Here is a 23,140-nt window from a genome sequence, read left to right on the forward strand (position 1 = left end):
ACAAAACCAGTGCTAGATGGTTCAACCTGTCCCTGGCCTCTCTACTTTCCACCACACTGGTCCCAATGGGCAACAGCAACCACTGAATATATCCAAGACTTGATAATAAGAAACTGCAGGAGAATTGTTTTTTTGTTTGTTTTAAATGTCTGCACCCCAGCTGCACGCAAGACCTGAACTTTCAGTTTTCCAAACTAGAGGTCAGTTTCACCACCAACTTTGCAGGATTGGAGCATTTGAGAGGGATGGGGGAGGGAGTTAAGACACCTCAAAGGATATCAACTTTGAAGCACAGAGGGAGACATGTTGCTCCCCCACTACCCAAAAAAATGCTACACACCAATGAATATAGCTAACTTTTTATCTGTCTTCTCAAAGTAGAAAGTGTTTTGTCAAAAGGACATTAGCGTAGGCAAAACCATTCTTCCCCACCCAAACTTGGGGAAATTGCAACAGAAGAGATTCTCTCCAGCTGTGTTGGCAGCAAAGGTAGAAGGCAGATTCCCAAACAGCTGCAGCTCTGAGAGACCCCTAGACATTGGAGGAGAAACCCGTTCCATCTCTTCAGTCTCATCCCTAAACAGTGTTTTGGTCCCGCTCCAGCAAAACCTCTGCAGTCCTCTCTGCTGGTGGGTTGAGGAGACGGATGCAAGTTAGATTCTCACGACCTGAGCAGCGATGCAAGGGCTCTTCCGCTCCTCTTGGTCCTTGGAGACCTTCTGCTGGATGCACAAACGCCCGTAGGTGCCCCCTACCTGGCCTTTTGTTAGCCGGCCTGGGTTCACACAGACACACCCAAGGACATCCTAGGGATGGGCAGGAAACAAGCGGAGGGGGGAAGAGACATTAAAAACAAGAATCAGGCTCTCTAGTCAGATGGGAAGGTATCATTAGGACAGACTGATTTTAATCTCCCTAATATGGGTGTAGGAACTGTCTTGCCAGATCAGAAAAATCTGTCTAGTCCAGCATCCCAGTTCCAAAAAATGGGGGCAGCCAGATGTTTCTCAGCACTCACTAGCTGGGTATGGCAGCAATGGCTACCCTTTATTGATCTTAAAGGGTGTCTCTCTCAGTATCAACCACTCTGGGACCTATGATCAGCAAGGGAGGCCCTGTTGGTGGTGCCTGATTGGTGGCAACCCGGACAGGGCCTTCTTGGTGGTGGTTCTGTTTGTGGAGTGCCCACCTTGCTGATGTGGGCCTGCTCCACTCATTATTAATGTTGCTATCCAACAGAGTATGTGGCTTAAAGGTTTTCAATGTTTTTTCTTAATGTAACTGCCACCCCCCCCCCCCCCCGCTTTGTTGTTTGCTGTTCTTGGGTGGGCAGGATAAGTAAGCAGCTTGCCCTCTAAAACAGACTGCCTCTGAACATGAATGGTATAATAACATTTTATCAATGGATCTTCAGTGAACTCATCTGTATTTCTCCCCCTCTATGCCTTACTCTGCCATCTATTCTCCACCCCAACTCCTGCTCAACAGGGCAGCATGCAGAGATCCTTGCAGTGAAGTGGTGTGGCTGTGTTCAAGAACCTGTAGACCGGAGGTCGAATCCCAATGCTGGAATTAGAGGGAAGGGCAGTGGCAGAGCATTCGCTTTGATTGCAGGTCCCAGATTCAATCCTGGCATTTCCGAGGAAGACTCGGAATATCTCCTGAGTAAAATCCTAGAGAGCTGTTGCCAATCAGTGCGGGCAATACTGAGCTAGACCCAGTCCCCTGTTTCTATATAAATCAGCCCTTTATTCAGCTCCATGCGGACTGGAATCTTACTTTATTTTTAGAGCTGTAGCTCAGTGGTCAGATCAACTGCTTGGCATGAAGATCCCTGGCTCAGTCCCCAGCATCTTCAGGCATAGCTGGGGGATACTCTCTTGCTCAAAACCCTGGACAGCCACTGCCAATTTGTGTGGAGAACACTGAGCATAAGACAGCTTGGAATGTGTCCCCTCCCTCCATCGCCCTGCGCCCAGACAGCTTCATTTCCCCCCAACCTTGATAAAGTATCTCAGTTCCGACGGAGTGATCAGCACGTCCGGCGTGACAGGCAGGGCTGCGTATTGGTAGAAATGTTCGTAATCAATGTTCATCTCTTCCGCGGGAGGGTAGAGTGGATAGTAACTGCTCAGGAATTAAAGAAAGAAGGAAAGATCGCGTTACCCCTCCCATTCCGCAACCCGCTCCCTTGCATACATTGACACGCCCAGCAGCTGTTCCTCTCCCCCTTGGGTACCCACAGGATGCCAAGCTGTGCTTTTCAACACTGCTGCCAATTTAAGTTTGCATGTGTGTGTTTCTGCAGTCTCTAAATTCAGCACCTTAAAGGCACCATGTTCCAAGGGATGTTATCTCCATGTTTCCAAAGTGTTGGGAAGGGGAGGAAAATAAAGGGAGTTTGCCAAATATCATAGAATCACAGAGCTGTAGAGTTGAAAACCTCCAAGGAAGGAGAGTTCACCACCTCTCATGGGAGTCTGTTCCCCTGTTGAACAGCTCTTACTGCCAGAAAGTTCTTCCTGATGTTTAGTCTTGACCTTTGGACTTGGTGTGCATGGCTTGACCCCCCCAGATTCTGGACTTGCCGCCAAGTAGGCCAGGGGTTCAGGACACATACAGCTTGGAAGGACAAAATACAAATGGCAATAATGTCAAGCCTGGAAAGATCCCAGCCAACTGGTTACCCCAGCCTCTGGTTTTTCCCTTCCTCTCATCTCCACGGCTACAGATGTTGTGCTTCTTTACAATACTACACATAATCATGCAATGAACCAACTTTATTTTAAGGGGCAAGGCCACAGCTCAGTGGCAGAGGCCCTGCTTTGCAAGCAGAAAGTCCCGGGTTCAATCCCCCCCAGCTTTTTCCTGGTAGGGCTGGGAAAGACTTTGCCTGAAACCCTGGAGAGCGGCTGCCAATCGGTGCAGACAGTACTGAGCTAGATGGACCAATGGAGTTGCTGTGATTTGAACCTAGGACTTTTGGGAGGCAAAGCAGGAGGCCTCACGCTGCCAAAGGAAGAAATGAGGTCAAGTCTTGCCACAAAAGATACCTGGGAGCAGGGAGGGTTTGTTTTGCTGCAACAAAAGGAGCTTACCTCCTCTGAGTCAGGATGTGCTTCAGAGTTCGGGAAAAACGGTCCAAAACATTGGAAGAACTAGGACAGAAAGAAAAGAGAGAGGAAGGTGGCAAAATTAAAAAGAGGGCGTGAAAATATATATTAAAAATAGAACCAGTACCGAGCCCCCTCCCATATCTGCTTCTCTAAAACAGACTCCCTTTCAGCCTAAAATAAGTCCTGAGTTGTCATGAGGATAAAATGGGTGGGGGAGATGGAAGATTTAATAATAGGACTGCTTAGTTGCATACCTTAATTATTTGTATTTTAATTTCTGTGTAGATGGGTTTTCATATTTTGTAAAACTGCTTAGAAGCCTATTTTGCCAAGTGGGATTAATTATCATCATCTTCTTAGAAATGACTGGCTGATGTAAAGATTTCATCCTTAAATGGCTTCAACACATTAAACCTTAATTAAAATCAAAAGGTTTAAACCTGACCCTCTTAAATCCAACCCAGACACGTACACATACCAGGCAACATCAAGTCAGCCACCCGCAGGAAATTTAGACTGCTACAAACAACAGCAAGGTTGTGGAACCTTTGCCCCCCGCCCATGTTGCTGAACTACAACTCCCATCAGCCCCAGCAAGCATGGCCAATGGACCAGGGATGATGGGAGTTGTAGTTTGGCAGCATCTGGAAGCCAAAGACTCCCTTTGCACCCACTCTCTCTCTCCACAAAATACAACGCAAGTCAGTTCTCTGGCATTTTGGAAACATCAGCAGGCTTGTTCCCAATGGAAGCTGCTTCTGTTCAGGAATATTCCCACCCGTCCCCTCTTGGGAAAATACTTAAAAGGTAAAGGTACCCCTGCCCGTACGGGCCAGTCTTGACAGACTCTGGGGTTGTGCGCCCATCTCACTCAAGAGGCCAGGGGTCAGCGCTGTCCGGAGACACTTCCGGGTCACGTGGCCAGCGTGACATCGCTGCTCTGGCGAGCCAGAGCCGCACACGGAAACGCCGTTTACCTTCCCGCTGGTAAGCGGTCCCTATTTATCTACTTGCACCCGGAGGTGCTTTCGAACTGCTAGGTTGGCAGGCGCTGGGACCGAGCAGCGGGAGCGCACCCCGCCGCAGGGATTCGAACCGCCGATCGGCAAGTCCTAGGTGCTGAGGCTTTAACCCACAGCGCCACCTGCGTCCCTTGGGAAAATACTTACTTGTTCCATAAAATTAATATACTGCACAAGTGTAAAAACAAAAAACAAACAGACAAACAAACAAAAACAACATCTGCAGAATTTTATCAAAGATGTATTATTATTTATCTGCAGTGTTAGCACCCCAGCCTTTTCACCAAAAAGTGTTTCAGAGTAGCTTGTAAGAAAATCCCTGCCTTCAGGCTAACAAACAAGATATGGCACATGAGGAAAAGGGAACAGGAGGGAGGAGGGATGCTCAAGCGAAAGGGATGTGCTTTGGGAAGAGGGGCTGCAGCTTGGAGGGTCTGTTGTCTGAGGGTCAGCTAGAGGCCTGGGGGGCTGCTTTCAGCTGCTAGGTCTTAAGTTCCCCAGCTCTGCCCCAGCTTGAATATGCAAAGGCTCCAGGCTTCCTATTCTCAGGAGACAGATTCAAGGATCTTGAGATTAAGCCAGAGAAGGGAAGGTCTACATTCTTTTCCCCCCTTTTTTATTTTTGGCGTGTTTATCTGCCAGTTCAGCTATTCCAAGCAGGATTTTTAAACAGCTTTTTAAAAAATCAGCTAAAATAGGCTTTAGCAAATTTTCTGCAAGCCGCCATTAGTATTTATATAGCTAAAAGGTGGGCTATAAAAATGCTTTCATAAATACATCAGGCACTGCCCTATGGACTCCCGCCACAATTTATCAGGGAAAGAAACTTGAGATTGGTTTGGGCTTGTAGTTCTGAACAGAAGCATTTTTAAAGATGCCAAATCAATCTTTCAATTGACTGGCCAGCCACATAAACAAACAAACAAACAAACAAACAAACAAACAAACAAACAAATCCTTCCCCAGCCACTCTGGGCAGCTTCCAACAAAAGATTAAAAATACATTAAAATGTGTATTCTGCTCTCTGTTATCATCATCATTATAATATTCTCTATCGTCGTCGTCATCATCATCATCATCATATTTATACCTCACCCATCTGACTTGGTTGCCCCAGGCACTCTGGGCAGTTTCCAACATAATAAAAAAGCCAGCAAAACATCAAACATTAAAAGCTGAAGAGTTCAAGGAGATGTATGTGGAGATTCCCTACCCCCCAGTTATCTTCACAAACACCCTGTGAAGTAGACCAGGCTGAAGAAAAGGTGGCTGGCTGGCTGGCTGGCTCCAGTGGAGCTTCATGGCTGAGCAAGAAGAGTTTGGATTTGATATCCCACTTTATCACTACCTGAAGGAGTCTCAAAGCGGCTAACATTCTCCTTTCCCTTCCTCCCCCACAACAAACACTCTGTGAGGTGAGTGAGGCTGAGAGACTTCAGAGAAGTGTGACTAGTCCAAGGTCACCCAGCAGCTGCATGTGGAGGAGCAGGAACGCGAACCCGGTTCACCAGATTACGAGACTACCACTCTTAACCACTACACCACACTGGCTCTCCTAAGCAAGCCCAACTCTTCTAAGATACTGCAGGGATAGGAAGGATGGGGAAACGCATGGGACTACTATTCCCATCAGCTACACTGGCTGGGGCTGATGGGATTTAGAGTCCAACAACATCTGGAGGTTCCCCCACTCCCTGAGATGAAGGACACACATACAGCAAGTGGATTTTATAACTGGCAAAGCAGGGGGGGAAAACAGAAAAGAGGCCTCTGCGTTCAAATTTTACCCTGCTGGTGTGGTCCATGTATGTGTGCAAGGGAAAGACTCATGTGCTTACATTACCTCAGAGCTGGCCCTCTGCCAGCCTATTGTAATATTCGAAACTCTGCTGCAGTTGAGAGGGTTTTTTGGCAGTCGCTGTTAAATCACCAACAAAACCAGCTTAACGCATCATGTTTTTGTACCCTCCCTCCTCCTCCCGTGGAGTCCCAGCTAATACTCATAAATTAAAAGCTCTCTGTTGTCTGAAGGCACGGCGACTCACCAAAACACAGAAACCCTGACAAAAGGGAGTGCGAAAGTCAGGCATGAAACACACACACACAGACACAAACAACACCACGTCATCCGTGTTTTGTATGCAATGGGCAAAAGAAAAACAAAGGCAACCCAACAAGTCCTCCCCGATATAATAAGGGAGAGAGCAGGGTGGAAGAACAACAGGACAGGATCAAACGCCTTCCCTGGCAGGCGAGAGATTGCTCACGGCACCTTTCGTTTTGCTGGTTTCTAGTCCACGTGATCCCAAAAATACAGGGCAAGGTGAAAAGGCAATAAAGTATTACCTTAAATTAATAGCTTTTCATCCAACTCCCATAATTTTTGACCACTGCCCATGCTGATGGGAGCTGTGTCTTCCTCTGCCCCACAGCTGACGCCAGGTGTAGGGAAGGTGGGTGCGGTATGGAAGAAAATGCACTTGTGGGCCAAATTAGGGACCATTTGGCAGGCCTAGCTAAGGGTCCAGAGGTCCTCCACCTTTTCTCTAACAGTTGTGCAGAAGTGGGGGGATTTCAGAAGCATGACAAGTCATAAATCTGTGGGGGCAGAGAGGAACTTGCTCCAGCCACAAAACCACTCTTTCTGTGCAGCAGCTGAGAAGCCCCCCTGCCCTTCTCTGTACCAACTCACTGTGGGAATATATATATTATTTTCATTTCACAAGATTTATATACCACCTAATTAAACAACAAAAAAGTCCTCTAAGCGACTTACAAAAGACAATCTAAAGTTTTCTTCAAAATATAACAATGAAAGCAAACATTACAAATTTTAAACTTCTTTTAAAAATCAGTACAGTGGTACCTCGGGTTAAGTACTTAATTCGTTCCAGAGGTCTGTTCTTAATCTGAAACTGTTCTTAACCTGAAGCATCACTTTAGCTAATGGGGCCTCATGCTGCCACCGCGCCACCAGAGCACAATTTCTATTCTCATCCTGAAGCAAAGTTCTTAACCTGAAGCACTATTTCTGGGTTAGTGGAGTCTATAACCTGAAGCGTATATAACCTGAAGCATATGTAACCTGAGGTACCACTGTAATTTAAAAATTATACCTATAAAAACCACGTATTAAAATTGCATGACAAAATCACACATCTGGGTAGGCTTGCCTAAACAAAAAAAAAATTTTTGGCAGGCACTGAAAACAATATAGCAAAGGTAACTGGCTAATATCAAGGGGCAGGTAGTTCCAGAGATTAGGTGTTGCCACACTGAAGGGTTGATTTCTTGCAGATGTGGAACGAACACAATGTGGCACTTGTAAAATTGCTACTACTGCAGACGGAAGCAGGTTGTGTGGGCACAGATGAGGTGAGGCGAGCCTTCAATATTATTGAATCATTAGATCCTAATATTCATCAGGGGAAGGGGAGGCATGGGGTGGAAAGAGAGAGGAGAGAAATGCAGCCCCCCCCCTAGAGATACAACATTGCTTTCCTGTCTTTATTCTGGAGAAGAGCAATCCTCTTTCCCCAAAATGAACAGTCCCTGGAGATCTAAAAATAATAAAGTCAGCACTGAGAAGACAGTTATAAGAGCCAACTGCCGGTTTTCCTGGTATTTCAGGGCAAGTTTAAGGAACTGGTTTCCCTGTTATAGGAAGTGGAGGAAAGGCAGCAGAATTTGAAGCTCCCAAGAGAGAGTCTAACTGGACTAATTCAATTAAGATATTTTTGGCATGTTTTGGCCTTTCTCCTCCAGTGAGGGAAGTGTTTGAGGTAGTTTCCTTTGAAGGAGGAAGTGTGAGGTGACATCTATGTGCCCCTTCCCTCTCTACAACATGGGACAGGGAGACAAACTCCTACAATCTACAAACTCCCCCACCCCAATCTCCACTATGCATCTAAAGTGGTGTGACATCACTTTAAAGAGTTATGGTTTCTACACACCCCACCAAAGTATCCTGGGAACTGTAGTTTATTAAGGCAGCTGAGAATCGCCAGGAGACCCTTATTCCCTTCACAGAGCTACAGTTCTGAGTGGCTTCATAATCAACCCCTCTTTCCCAGGATATTATTATTAATTCAATTTATATAGCGCCCTTTATCAAAGAGATCCCTGGGTGGTGTACAATGTTTACAGCACATTACAGAACACCAGTGATAAAAACATAATAAAAAGCATACGGACAGACAGCCTAATAATAAAATAGTCATCAAAATAACAGTCGTCTCTCCCACAAGTCATTGATTATTTAATAGCCATAAGCCTGGGTAAAGAGGAAAATTTTGGCCTGGCGTAAAAAAATATTGCAATGGTGGCGCCAGGGGGAGAGCATTCCACACTAGGGGAACCACCACGGAAAAGGCCTGTTCTCTTGTTATAAAGTAACATGACAGAAGACAACACTGTGAAGGAGAGAAGGCCTGGGCTGGAGAAAGAGAGAGATTCAAAATTTTTAACCCACTATACTTCCAGAGGACATCTAACTAGTGTACAGAAACAGAATATTAAAAAATACAGGTCATGAACAGTATTGAAGCATAAAAACCCAGAAGTTAAAAATTTCAGGAAACAAAAAACAGGCCAGTTTGGGACAAATGAATGGAAAGAGCCTAGCTGCAGAATCAGGCCCACCTGGTGCCGTATCCTGTTCTCATAGTGACGAACCAGAAATCCCAGTAGGAAGACCAAAAACAGGGCATGAGTACACCATGCTCTCCCCGCTTGCGATTCCTTGCAACTAGTATTCAGAGGAATATCAAGGTAGAACATAAGCTTATCCACCATTAATTTGTCTAATCCTCTTTTAAATTCCAAATGCAGTTGTACAGCAGGCTTGCATTAATCGCGTGATATAGGCAGTTTTAGTTTCAGCCCCTTTCTTAATTATCCCTAGCATGGAATCTGCTTCTTTCACACCAGAGACACCTTTGTCGAGTTATCCACTACACCTGAAGGTCTCTTTCCTGGTCAGTCACCACCGGTTCAGACCTCATATGAAATAAAGATTTTCAGTGACCGTCAGAATCATAATGTCGGGGCTTGTTTCCCTCCTGAGGGAAGAGAATTCCAGAGAACTGGTGCCACAAGGCTAAAAACATGACTTCGAGTCGCAGCATGCTTTTTGCTCAGATGTGTGACGCCACCAACAGATGACGATGGCGCTGACTGAGAAACGGGGAACTGTCTCCCCATAAAAGAAGAAGAAAAGAAGAAAAACACATGGTGAAGGGAAAAGAGAGGATGTGACACAAACCCTCAAGGCAGAGGATGACTGCGATGCTTGATTTACTTAATGACAGGCCATGGGCGGCTGGCACCAGCCGACCTCTGAGGCACGCCACTTGTCAAGAGATTTTCTCAGGAACTGCACTTTGAAGTGAGGCAGACTCTTTCTTTCTTTCTTTCTTTCTTTCTTTCTTTCTTATCTTGTCTGGAGATCAACCCGTCCAGATGATTGATTCATTGGCTAAGACAGAAGGAACTCTGCATGCACTCAGGAGAAATATATTTGGGATGTAGGGAGCCAGACCATTGCTCCCTCGGTATTGCCTATACAGCGGTACCTCGGGTTACATACGCTTCAGATTACAGACTCCGCTAACCCAGAAATAGTGCTTCAGGTTAAGAACTTTGCTTCAGGATGAGAACAGAAATCGTGCTCTGGCAGTGCGGCAGCAGCAGGAGGCCCCATTAGTTAAAGTGGTGCTTCAGGTTAAGAACAGTTTCAAGTTAAAAACAGACCTCCGGAATGAATTAAGTACTTAACCCGAGGTACCACTGTACTGCTCTCCAGATCTTCAGACAGGGGACCTCTCCAGCTCTTCACCTGGCACCTAAAAGGTTTGCCAGCCGAACCTCCCAGGGGAGAGCATTCTACAAATGGGGAGCAACTGCAGAGGCCTGTTCTTTCGTTGCCACCCTCCAATCTTCTCCTGGAGGAGGCACATGAAGGAGGGCCCCACAGAATGATCTCAGGGTCTGGGTAGGTTCATATGGGGAGAGGTGGTCCTTGAGGTATTGTGGTCCTCAACCGTTTAAGGCTTTACAGGTCAAAACCAGCAACAATTTGAATTGGGCCTGGAAACTAATTAGCAGCCAGTGCATTCGGGCCAAAATTGGTGAAATATGCTCAAATTGTCTTGCCCTGGCAAGCAGCCTGGCTGCCAAATTCCATGCCAGCTGAATTTTCCGAATTGTCTTCAGGCGCAGCCCTACATGTAACGCGCTGCAATAATCTCACCGCGAGGTTACCAGAACATAAACAGCAGCAGTTATCTGGACAGGGGCAGCCTAAGTGCCACAGCTGGACCACCAGCCACAACTGATGGAAGGCACTGAGGCCACCTGAGCCTCAAGTGACAGCAAAGGATCCAGGAATACACCTCCAAGATATGTACCCTTTCCTTCAGAGGGAGTGTAACCCCACCAAGAGCAGGCAATCTCCCAGCCATCTGGTCTGGGGAACCCCCACTAACAGTGCCTCAGTCTTAGCTGGATTGAGCTTCAGTTTATTAAGGACTGAAAACTTCTTCTGGACTTTTTGGCATGATAGAGAAAATGAACATCTGGATTCAAAGATTGAAAAAAAAATGGCTTATAGAAAATAGTACTATATTTAGAGGACAGAGAACTCAATGTCTGTCTGTCTGTCTGTCTGTCTGTCTGTCTGTTTCTTTCTTTATTTTCTTGTTTTCTCTTTTTTCTTCTGCCTCTTTTTAGATTATATTTTTAAAGCATTTCTTTTACAGTGGTACCTCGGGTTACATACACTTCAGGTTACATACGCTTCGGGTTACAGATTCCGCTAACCCAGAAATAGTGCTTGAGGTTAAGAACTTTGCTTCAGGATGAGAACAGGATTGAGAACCTCCTGCGCGGTGGCAGCAGGAGGCCCCATTAGCTAAAGTGGTGCTTCAGGTTAAGAACAGTTTCAGGTTAAGAAGGACCTCTGGAACGAATTAAGTACTTAACCCGAGGTACCACTGTATTTTGATGTATTATATTTATCTTTTGATAAGTATCAATAAATATATTTAATGTAAATACAAAAAGCTCATCCCGTACAGAAGTTACACGCAGCCTGTAGCACTATCAAAATTAATAACACGGTTTCACTGTAACGTAAGCATGCAAGTGCGCGCGCACACACACACCTCCAAAGGGTTTACAGCAGAAATGTGGACTGCACTTTGAAAGGCATTAGCAACTTAAGAGGGAATTTTGTGTGACATCAAGCCATGTGATTCCACAGCTCAGGGCTGACATTTCTTTCGCTCACAGAGCGATTACACTTTTTGGATTCTGAATCACGCCTGATTCATGCTGTGTCATTTCCCCCACCCCCCCTGCCATTATCACATCTTCCACGCTCACAGCTGTCTGAAGATCAGCAGATATCCTTTTAAAAAGAAGCAGAAAATTGCTCAAGGAACAATGACCACACCAAGGAGCTAAATCCAGCACCAAACCACAGTACCTCTCGGTATGAATGCAATCTCAGCCAGCAAATGGATGTGTTTGGGGGTGATTAATAATCCCTTCATTTTAATGCTGGAAATTTAAGGTTTTAGAACGGGGGGGGGGGGGAGAGACTCATGCCTGGGGCATGACTGCAGGCCTCTCTCAGTCCCCTTAGGCCTCTCCCCACGGCCCTCACTGGGCCTGCTCCACACCCTCCTTGAGGGTTTTGGCCTCACTGGAATGTGTCCATGAGCTATGACAGTGCCTTTTATCTGTGTAGATGGGGGATAGAAAAGGGAGTGTAAAATTTCCTTTTTTTTGCCCAATCCACTTTTGCCTCTGGCACCACCCAGCACTGTTGTGTGGCCCCCTGGAAGGTTGGCCAAGATGCAATGCGGCCCTCAGGCTGGGGAAAAAAAATACACACACCTCATGTTTTAGAGTTTAAGAGCATCCTGCATTGCAAGGGGTTGGACTAGATGTCCCTTGGTGTCCCCTTCCAACTCTACAGTTCTGCGAATCTACATCCCTGCTTGGAACATACCTGCTAATTTCTTCTGAGCCCATGTGAAAGACCAGGTCCACAGAAGTCAAGCCAAAAACCACACCGTTGATCTCCAAGGTGCAGGGGTCAGAAACGAAGAGAACCCTCTGGAATTGGAGAAAAGGGGAGAGAGGGTTTGTGTGGGCTGACCAAACAGCTCCCAAATCGGGCATTCAAGTAGAAAGCACGGCAGGAGATTTTTTATTTATTTTTAAAGCAGGATAAGTGTCAGGGCCTAAAGATATGAGGCAGTTACAAAGCTCTTTCCTCACTACTTTGAGGGGGGCGCAGAGAGAAGAGACACAGCACAGCCCAGGGATTCTCAGAGTTTGAATATCAGGTCAGAATCATACATTTTCAGGTAGCCTCAAGAGAATTGTTTTCATGGTCTTGGTCCACTCCCCAACTGCCTCACACTAAAAATCTGTAAAATGAGACCAACGTAGACTCTACCTTATAGATCACTACAAGTGTTTTGCTATTAACTCCCCTCAGTCACCATATTTACTTGAATGTAATGCGGCATCGAATCTAATGCGCACCCCAATTTTCAAAATCTTGAAACCAAAAAAGTATTTGTTGGTGTAAATGCACCATCAAACCTTATGCACGCCCTGATTTTCACTATGTAATTTGGCCAAAAAAGGTGCGCATTACATTTGGGTAAATACAGTATTTCTTTATCTGCCACATCAGTATCCAATACCACCAAGGGGGAAGAAATGGGGATAATCCCGGTTTATCCACTGTGGTGTAGTGGTTATGATGTCAGACAAAGGCTGGGGAAGACCTGGGTACAAATTCCCATTAGGTCATGAAATTTCCTGGTTGGACTTGGGCCAGCAACATTCTGTCTGCCTAGAGTCTCACAAGGCTGTTTTGAAAATAAAGTGTGTGTGTTAGAAGCCTACACACTACCCTATGTGTGTGACAAGGGTTAAGATACAACTCTGACAGAGGGCTTATTTTCTTCTTCCTCCTCCCCTTTTTCTAATTTTTCTCTTTGTTTCCCACCCTTCCTTCCTTTCCTTCCTTCCTTTTTTGCTTTGTTTCCTGCTTTCGCTTTTGTTTTTATTGAGATTAGTTTGGCTTTTATTGTATTCTAGATTGAAAAGTTTCAATTTTAAAAATTGATATTTTTTAAAATATTTTTTTTAAAGGAGGATTCATGGAGGATAAGGCTCTCTGTGGCCATGTTCAACTTCCACTGTTGGCGACAGTATGCCCTGAAGTATCCGACTGCTGAGAATCACAAGCAGGCAGCTCCTGCTTGGGCACTTTTTCCAGAGGCATCTGATAGGCTACTATAAGAACAGGATGCTAGGACTATAGTGGGCCTTTGGCCTCATCCTGCTGCAGCGCACTTCAGACGCTCTTATGCCAAGAGTAGGGAAAAAATCCTTCAATAAGCAAATAAGGCAAGTAAGGAGGTGTGTAAGGAAGGGACACATTCAGAAAGGCTATGGACAAATTTGGTTCCTGGTGGAAAAAGCTTAAGCTGCTCCAGGGAAACCCCCGTATTTCTGCTGAAGAGTAAATGACGCAGGACTTCCTGCCAAGGGGCTCCGACTGGGAATACGCTCTATGCTTCCTCGGAAAGCGCTATAACCAAAACACACACGCAGCTGGACTCTGGGATAGCTGAGAGGCCCTTTGCTGCCTAAGATTCTCCATCTCTATCCAGAGCCTTAGAACGACATAAGAGCCCTGCTGAGTCAGGCCAATAGGGGCCCCTCAACCCAGCATCGTGTTCTCAGTGGCCAACCAGGTGCCCGAAAGCAGGAGCTGAGCGCAGCACAACTCTCACCCCCCCCACTTGCAATTCCCAGCAGCTGGATTTTCATGAGTGAAGGGAGAACCACAGCCTTGCCTCGCCCTTCAGCTACACCCTGTTTCTCTTCACTTCTGTCCCCAAGCTCAGGGAAGGAGTCCCTTGTGGGAGGGAAGAGTAAGGCGCTTGCCTGAGTCTTTAGATCGCCGATTCTGGTTCGAGTACACAATACTGGGCTGATAGGGAAGGGCGGTAGCTCAGTGGCAGAGCATCTGCCTTGCATTCAGAAGGTCCCAGGTTCAATCCCTAGCATCTCCCCAGGTAGTATGGGGAATGCCCCCTATCTGAAACCCCGGAGAAGGCCAATCATAGACCTACTGCAATGAATGGACCCATGTCAATTGATCTCAGTGGGTCAGCTCTGAGCAGAGCATAAAACTACATATTTAAATGCAAATCACCTTTACCTATCATTGCTAGGTAGGTGACGATGGGAATCATAGACCAAAAACAGCTGCGGACCCAAGCACTGGTCTAAAAAGACGACTTTTCAGAGTGCAGCAAAGAGATCATCGGCTCCGATGAACACACTTTTTTCTTTGTGGGGAAAAGCCGTACAGGCTTCCAGGTCTCCCCACTACCCCATACCAAACATGAGAGTTCACTAAAAGCACCTCCAAACTCCCGTCAGGAGCAAGAGGAAAACACCAGGCTTTGCCCAGAAGAGAACAGCCTACAGCAGTGCAAACATGGTGCCTTTTTTTAGCTGGGAGCTCCCCCTTCTGGAAGATGGAGCTTTTTCACGGGATCCAGCTAAATGCTGCACATGCAGAATGCACCCACACAAGGAGTGTTAAAAGGAAAAGGGGGGGGGGGGGAATCCTTCATGTGTTTAGTGAAGGGAGGGGCGTGACCAGCAGGAACACCCTTGCTAGCCCCCCCCCCAATATACTGAACATGTGAGGGGACTCATTTGAAGCAGGAAAGTTCTTAATTTAGTGCCAGAGCATCAGCTTTGCCTAGCTTCTCCAGGTAAGGCTGGGGAAGATTCGCTGCCTGAAACTCTGGAGTGCTGCTGCCAGTCAGTGCAGACAATATGGAGCTAGATGGACCTTAATTGCCAGACTCAGTACCAGGTTCCTATGTAGACCTCTCAGGTAAAGGTGTAAGGCAGGCTTCCTCAACCTCAGCCCTCCAGATGTTTTGGCCTACAACTCCCATGATCCCTAGCTAGCAGGACCAGTGGTCAGGGATGCTGGGAATTGTAGTCTCAAAACATCTGGAGGGCCAAGGTTGAGGAAGCCTGGTGTAAGGTATACCCTACTGAAGCTAAGCCTTAATCACATGTAACTGAGTTAATCACAGGTTCTCCCCCTGTTTGTCTCTGTTTCACTCTCCTTCCTCTATGATTTTATGTTTATTTTCAGATTGAGTCCCTTGGGGCAGAGACCTGCATCATCATCATCATCATCATCATCATCATCATCATCAAAATTCATATAGTTGCAGATCTCAGGGCACTTTACAGAACGAAATCAAAATATAAAAACCACAAAATCCATTAATAAAAATAAAAACAACCAACTTAACCCCTCCCCCCCTCAAACCCCACATTTTAAAAGGGCATAGGATGTCAATCAAATCAACCAAAGATCTGGTTAAAAAGGAACGTTTTCACCTGGCGCCTAAAGGTGTATAATGAAGGTGCCAGGCGAATTTCCCAGAGGAGAGCATTCCACAGACGGGGAGCCACTGCAGAGAAGGCCCGTTCTTGTGCTGCCACCCTCTGGACCTCTCAAGGAGGAGGCACACAAAGGAGGGCCTCAGAAGATGATCTCAGGGTCCAGGTAGGTTCATATGTAAAGAGGCAGGCCTTGAGGTATTGCAGTCCTGAGCCGTTTAAGGCTTTATAGGCCAAAACCAGCACTTTGAATTGGGCCCAGAAGCTAACTGGTAGCCAGTGCAGTCGAATCAGGATTGATGTAATACACTCAAACCGTCTTGCTCCGGTGAGCAACCTGGATGCTGAATTCTACACCTGCTGAAGTTTCTGAACCAGCTCTACATATAACGCATTGCAGTAATCTACCCTTGAGGTGACCAGAGCATAGACAACAATAGTTAAGCTATCTCTGTCCAGAGAGGGGCGTAGCTGAGCCACTAGCCGAAGCTGATGGAAGGCACTCCGGCTAAAGTTGATGTCTTCAGACAGACAAGGCTGATTTCTGGCCTCACGGAGAATCTGAGAAACTTCAGGGTTCCTAACAGGCTTTGAAAGCCACCAACCTCCACCTGACAAGCCAAAATACAGATATTCCAGCTGTGCACACACAGACACAAAAACTTGAAACAAAGGCACTGCCTTTGGATTGTAGGAAGCACCTGTTTGTCTTCTTTCGAGAGCTCGCAAATCAAAGGCGGCTGGGGATAGATGCAGTGATGGTGGACGTCTCTCAGCGAAGGAACGATGACAAGGTGCGATCCAGCACTGTCGGGAAACAGAAGAGCTAAGGCCCCCTCCGCACTACACTTAAAATGCTCTTATACAGTGGTACCGGAGGTCTGCTCTTAACCTGAAACTGTTCTTAATCTGAAGCACCACTTTAGCTAATGGGGCCTCCTGCTGCCACCGCGCCACCAGAGCACGATTTCTGTTCTCATCCTGAAGCAAAGTTCTTAACCCGAGGTACTATTTCTGGGTTAGCGGAGTCTGTAACCTGAAGCTTATGTAACCCCAGGTACCACTGTACTTTAACGGCTTCCCCCAAAGAATCCAGGGAGCTGTCAGCTGACAGGTTGCTGCAGGAAAGCCCACAAGGGAAGCCCAAAAGCAACAACTCTCACTGCCTCCGAACCACTTGGTTTCTGTGGCCAAGAGATGGTGATGGGTCCCTGGTGCCACCATTCTTCCAGGTCTTACCCTCTACTGAAGCTAGGGGCCATCTTAAATCTAGTGGCAGTGAGTTCCAGAAGATAATTATTTACCGTGTGAACCATTCCTTTCCCATCGGATCCTGCTTCTTACTATTAGCCATGGGAGCTATGTCCTATAACCGCTGTCGGAGGCAGTCTCTCGCAGCATGCCAGCTGCTTTGAGCCACAAGTCAGGAGAGCGCCGTTGCATTTTCTCCTGCTTTCGGGCTTCCCAGAGGTATCTGATGAGCCCCTGCGAGATACAGGAGGCTGAGCTAGATGGGCCACGGGCTCTTCTCATGCTCTTGTTCTCACCTCCTTGTCCCTTCGACTATCATCTTCATGCACCTCTTGAAGATGTCTTCAAACGAGGCAGTGAGCTGAGAGTCCTTGGGAGAGAAGAAAAAGCAGAGGAAGAACAGGAACTCAGTGGCAGAGCATTCGCTTCACATGCAGAACGTCCCAAGTTCAATCCCCGGTGTTACCAGTTAAGGAGGATCCAACCACAGACCAGGGGGAAGATCTTTTCATGCCAGAGACCCCAGATCGGCAAGATCCATACAGGATAATGAGTTCATGGTTAGACCTCAAATATCTGAAAGACCACCTCCATCCTTATAGACCCCCATTTTGGGTGATCAGAGGGATGGGCCCTCTTGTTAGTTCCAACATCCTCGGAAGTGCAGAGAATGGCGGCTCAAGACAGGGCTTTCTCTGTGGCAGCCCCCAATGGTGGGACTCCCTATCTACAGAGGCGTGTCTGGCACCTTCATTGCACAGTTTCTTACCCTGGCCCTGGGCAGTTAAGGAATTTCCCGCCCCCACCTTTCCTTAGAACCCTGCTCCATTTGTTTCATCTACACTATTCTGTTTGGAACTGCTTTACTTGGCGTGTATGTGTGTATATATATATATAGTGTATGATCCCATTGTTATAAAGCTTGCCAGAGACCTTATGGCAAAAGGGGGCTAAGAAATTAATTAAATGTTAGTAGGGAGGATCAAATTAATTTTTTTAATACAGTGGTACTTTGGTTCTCGAACTTAATCCGTTCCAGGAGTCCATTCGACTCCCAAAACTGTTCAAAAATCAAGGCACGGCTTCCAATTGGCTGCAGGAACTTCCTGCACCCAAGCAGAAGCTGCGTCAGACGTTCGGCTTCCAAAAAACGTTCGCAAACCGGAACACTCACTTCTGGGTTTGCGGCGTTTGGGAGCCAAAACATTCTTCGGGAACCAAGGTACCACTGTACAATTAACCTTGCATTTCTTTGTTTCCTAGAGACTTGGGAAAGAATACTGGTTGCATATTTTTATTATTATTACTACTACTGCTACCTTTATAATCCACCTTCCCTCCAAGGAGTCTCAAGGAAGTGGACATGGTTCTCCCTGTCTACATCTTATCCTCACATGAACCTTGTGAGGTAGACCAGGCTGAGAGACAGAGATTGACCAAGCAGGCTTTTGTGGGTGAGTGGGAAATCTGAACCCTGGCCTCTCCCAGGCCCTAGTGTGGCGCTCTAACCACTACACCACAGCGGACCTCTTTTATGCCCCTGCCAAGGAAAAATTCTAGATTGCTGCTTTTTAAATGAAATCTGAAAATTAAATGAGAAGCTGGGGAGTTCCTCGAGAGAAACCTTTCTCCTGCAAGTCCTGCTTTCCAAACTATGGCCCTGGATGTCTCCCAAATAAATGAAAAAACTCTCCCTTGGATATCTCTGGAGTAGATCTATGGAGTTTGTGAACAAAATGTACATCCGATTTTAATCTAAGGAAAAGGTAACACACACACACACACACACACACACACACACACACACACTATTTGTCATTAGTTAGGAAAATACTGTGTTAAGCACTAGACGTTTGCTTTAAGAATCAGGGATCCCCATACACAACTGGTTTCCAAAAAGGAAAGTGTGGGACACACAGTCAGCAGGGTTTCTAAAGGAAAAAGGAAAAAAGAAGACATGAACTTTCAAATCCATTCCCCATTTACTGAACTTACCTCAACTTGCTTGTGTTTTGCATCAAGGAAAGGCCCAAGCTGCAAAACAATCAAAGGAAATGAAGGTCATCAAAGAGGGGACGACAAGGCCCTAATTAAGCACCACCAACATTTCTGAAAAACCTATCAAGGTCCCTTAAGAGCCCCGTGGCTGCTGAGGAGAACACAGACGGGCAACTAGCCACTTATTGATAATCTAAATAATAATAATAATAATAATAATAATAATAATAATAATAATAATAATAATAATAATTTATTTATACCCCACCCATCTGGCTGAATTTCCCCAGCCACTCTGGGCGGCTTCCAATCAAGTGTTAAAAACAATACAGCATTAAATATTAAAAACCTCCCTAAGCAGGGCTGTCTTTTAAAAAGAAGATAGCTGCTTATTTCCTTCACATCTGAAGGGAGGGCGTTCCACAGGGCGGGCGCCACTACCGAGAAGGCCCTCTGCCTGGTTCCCTGTTACCTCACTTCTCGCAATGACGGAACCGCCAGAAGGCCCTCAGTGCTGGATCTCAGTGTCCTATATAGAGCAGAGGTCAGGGCCCGGGGGCCAAATGCACCCCCCTGCCTCTTCATTTGGCCCTCAGGACACTTCTCGAGGCCACATCCTCCTTGAGTGTTTTGCTTGGCTGAAATGTAACCTTAAGAGCTTCACCCATTGCTCTGCCCGATTTTTGCCACCAGATTCTCAAACCCTTATTGGCATATGTACAAGATTCCAGTAGGGTTTAATACAAAAAAAAAAAAAAACCAATTAAGAAAGAGAAATAAAACCCTGCATCTAACACTTAAGTTAGTGTTGTATAGCATTCACAAATCCTCATTGCATGTTGCAGAAACCTAGCTAGTATCTCCGTCTTAGCCCCAACCTGAGTAAACATAAGGAAGGCTACCTTGCATTCGCTTAAATGCCTCTCCCTGTTAACAACCAACTGATTCATGAACTTAGATCAAATTGTCTGATACCAGGGGCAGTTCAAAACAACACATGCAACTGATTCTATTTGTGTCTGTCCATAGGGGAAGAGTCTCTCTACAAGTGGAGTTTTCTAGAACCTCCCCTTTATCACTGCCAAGGGCAACACATTTTGTCTCTCCAGCATGTGTTGATTCAGGCTGGTCAAAGGGGAGAGAAACGACGCCATTGGCTGTCCACCTTGCCCACCCCTTGGCTACTATTGGTATGTGGCTCCTGGAAGTTTGCCCACAAGCGAATCAAACCCTCAGGCTGAAAATGGGTCCCCTGCCCTTCCATAAAGCAACTACAGACGCTTTGCCCTTACCAGAATGCAAACATCTGGCTTGTCTCTATTAATAACGTCTATCAGGTCCAACATGGGGTCGTAGGTGATGCTGTCCGAGGTGGTATAAGGACCACAGGCAATGAGGACCATCTGCAGCTCTGGACCTGAAACGGTTAACGGGCTTTGAAAACAGGAACTTCACTTCCATTACTAACCAACCAAGTTCCTACAGTGAACAGATCCTGAGCTATGAATTCCATACAAGAGCAGAATCAGGTACAGGATACAAAGTTTTATCTTCCATTTGTGAGAGGGGGGGACAAATTAAATTTCTAGTCCTTAGGGTTGTGTGCAAGAAGGTGGGCGGGAGGGAGGAGGGAGGGTGAAAGGCTGGTGATAATCTCAGGAGCCAAACACAAGAAGCCAATGAGAATTTCAGCGAGGTACTCTAAATGGATAGGCATATACCTATCCAGTTCATAAAGAGAAGTGAAACTTTTTTCCTACCCTTTTAGTGGATTCCGTGCACTTGAAGCTGAACGTTGGAAGATGCAGGACTGTCGTGGAGGGGTCATGGAGAAAGTGAACAGACCCCTGAGGCGGAGTGGCATTTTTCCACCTGGCCCAGGAGGCCGGGGCCCGGACTGACTCCAGCTACAGAAGCTGAGGTTGCTGAACAGACTCTCAGGCTGGGGTATTGTTAGATTTTTGTTGCTGTTACTGGTATTTTTTTGTATATTTTTAGATCTTATTGTTGTGTACTTTTTGGTATGTTTTATTTATGGTTGATGACATTTTCATGCTGTAAACTGCCTTGCACATGGTTTTAACTACGGATAAAATGGTGATGGTCATGAATTTGGGGAGTTAGAGCTGGAGGACCGTGACGAGTGTCTCCGTGGGATGGGGATAGCAGATTCTGAACCCCAAGAGATCCCTGATCCCTGGGAGGGTCCCAGCAGGCTAGAGGGCAAAGACCTGCCCTCTGAAGGAGGCTCAAGGGAGCTCTCAGAAACACCTCCTGTTACCTCCCTGACTCCTCAACTTTTCCAGCTGAGCAGCTGCTTCTGGAGCCAGCTTCTGGTTCTAAGTATCAGGTGAGGGCAGGCTGCTGGCATGCGGCCCCCAGACTGTTGCCCGTGAGGTTGAAAAGCTTTCCCACCCGTTTTGGGCAAGGTTGAGACCCAGCCCCTCTCTTTGAAGCACTAACTCACCTTCTGCTTGATCCACAGGCTGATAAAAAGGAAGCGGTACGCCCTGAGGGAGGGTGGGGGAGGAGGAAAAAAAGGGGGAGTTAAATGTGCTTCCATCTTCCTTTAAAAAGAGAGAAAAGATCCATATCTCCATGATGCTTGCAACTGTCTCCCCCCCCCCCTCTCTCTGTACCAAGCCTCTGCAAATAATGTGGTTCTGAGAACAGAATAACCTGACTTCAAGGTCTTGAAATGTGGTAGTGAAATGCATTGAAAAATAATAATAATAAAAATATCACCTCATACAGCCTGGACGCAACCAGCCTCTCCCCAGTACTGTTCATGCCTTCCATAACCACAACCTGGAAGATGTAAGGGGGAAATAAGACAGGCAATCAACGTCAACCTTTGTTTATTTTCACTGTAGGAAAGAGATGGTGGCAAAAGCAAGAAATGCGTTCATAATTTATTTACTTTTCTCAAGGCAGGCAAGTCTTCTGAAAGACAAATTCATGGGCGATAAGGCTATGAATGGCTACTAGCCACAATGGCTACATTTCATCTCCACTGTCATCTTGGCTGTGAGTCCTGGAAAATCTGCTCCCGGCCTTGCAGACCTGTTCCCACCTGGCCTGGGAGGGAAGGGCCCAGACTAACTCCAGCTACGAAAGCTGAGGCGGATGAACAAAATCTTGTGCTGGGTATTGTTTAGGGTCTTTTGTTGGCTGGGGTGGGGGGTTAGTTGCCATTATTGACATAGATTTTTGGTATCTTTGTTTCAGATCGAATGATAATTTGTGTGGAAATTGTTCAGCTTGGCTGTGTGCTTTTTCTGTTTTATTTATTATGACTACTTTTGTTCTCTGTGGAAAGGTGGTTCATAAATTAACAAATTATCATTATCACTTCCCAAATGCCTCACCTGTCCTGGGAAGAGCGAGTACTCCTGCAGCTCAGATAAATCCACAGGTACCAGGCCTCCCGAGGAGTGCTCCTGATCCCCTTCCAAGATGACGGACTTGGCGTTCAGCTTCCCGTTGGAATCGCAGCCAATCTGGCCCAGGACAGTGACTGGCTCCTTTCCCAGCATCATTCAAAAACAAACAAACAAAGGAACATTTTTTTTAAAAGCACTAAAATCCTGAGCACAGCATATCTCCATGCTACCAAGCGGTTGCCTTAGAGTCCATCAGATCTAGCCGACACTATAGGGCTGTTGTGAATGGAGAGGGGGAAAGTGGGGTAACTTCATGGGCCTACATCATCCATAGGCAAACTAAGGCCTGGGGCTGGATCCGGCCCAATTGCCTTCTAAATCCGGCCCGCGGACGGTCCAGGAATCAGCATGCTTTTACATGAGTAGAATGTGTCCTTTTATTTAAAATGCATCCCTGGGTTATTTGTGGGGCATAGGAATTCATTATTTTTCCCCAAAAATACAGTCCAGCCCACCACAAGATCTGAGGAACAGTGAACAGGCCCCCTGCTAAAAAAGTATGCTGGCCCCTGAACTACATTAAGGAGAAATTAGTTTGATATAACCCAGTAAAGTCTAATCTGGTTCACAAATTGGAAGGATTGCAATCCTTTCCTCCCCAAACAGGACCAGCATGGTAACAATAAGCTAACTGATGGCACTTTTGCAAAGCACTGAGTGGGGATTGGAAGGGGCCAGCGATCAGGAAAGCCACCGTGTTCACAACTCCCGTTTGGCCCAGCCACATCTTTACCTGCCCCACAATAAACATCAAATGTAGAGTGTTAAGGGCATGGGCTTGGCAGAAATGGCCTCGCTGGCCAAATGGAGAGGCCTGGCAGTGACATGAAGGCTTGGAAACCT

At 46.4% G+C, this 23,140-nt stretch overlaps 1 protein-coding gene across 1 annotated transcript in view; it reads right to left on the reverse strand.

Moving 5' to 3' along the window:
* Positions 1-347: 347 nt before the first annotated feature.
* The window catches only part of POLA2 (DNA polymerase alpha 2, accessory subunit), a 30,554-nt gene continuing 7,761 nt past the window's right edge, over positions 348-23,140 (reverse strand). Inside the window, exons 8-18 of the mRNA XM_083716473.1 lie at positions 22,223-22,378; positions 21,600-21,662; positions 21,322-21,364; positions 20,147-20,271; positions 18,852-18,890; positions 17,153-17,226; positions 16,307-16,412; positions 12,154-12,260; positions 3,099-3,158; positions 2,001-2,127; positions 348-806 (exon numbers count right to left, since the gene is read on the reverse strand). Coding sequence (XP_083572599.1) covers positions 654-806; positions 2,001-2,127; positions 3,099-3,158; positions 12,154-12,260; positions 16,307-16,412; positions 17,153-17,226; positions 18,852-18,890; positions 20,147-20,271; positions 21,322-21,364; positions 21,600-21,662; positions 22,223-22,378 — 1,053 coding nt within the window. The 3' untranslated portion in view covers positions 348-653. The remainder of the gene's footprint in view (positions 807-2,000; positions 2,128-3,098; positions 3,159-12,153; positions 12,261-16,306; positions 16,413-17,152; positions 17,227-18,851; positions 18,891-20,146; positions 20,272-21,321; positions 21,365-21,599; positions 21,663-22,222; positions 22,379-23,140) is intronic.

The sequence above is a fragment of the Podarcis gaigeae genome (genome assembly GCF_964106915.1).
Source record: "Podarcis gaigeae genome assembly, chromosome: 16".
Taxonomy (NCBI): Eukaryota; Metazoa; Chordata; class Lepidosauria; order Squamata; family Lacertidae; genus Podarcis; species Podarcis gaigeae.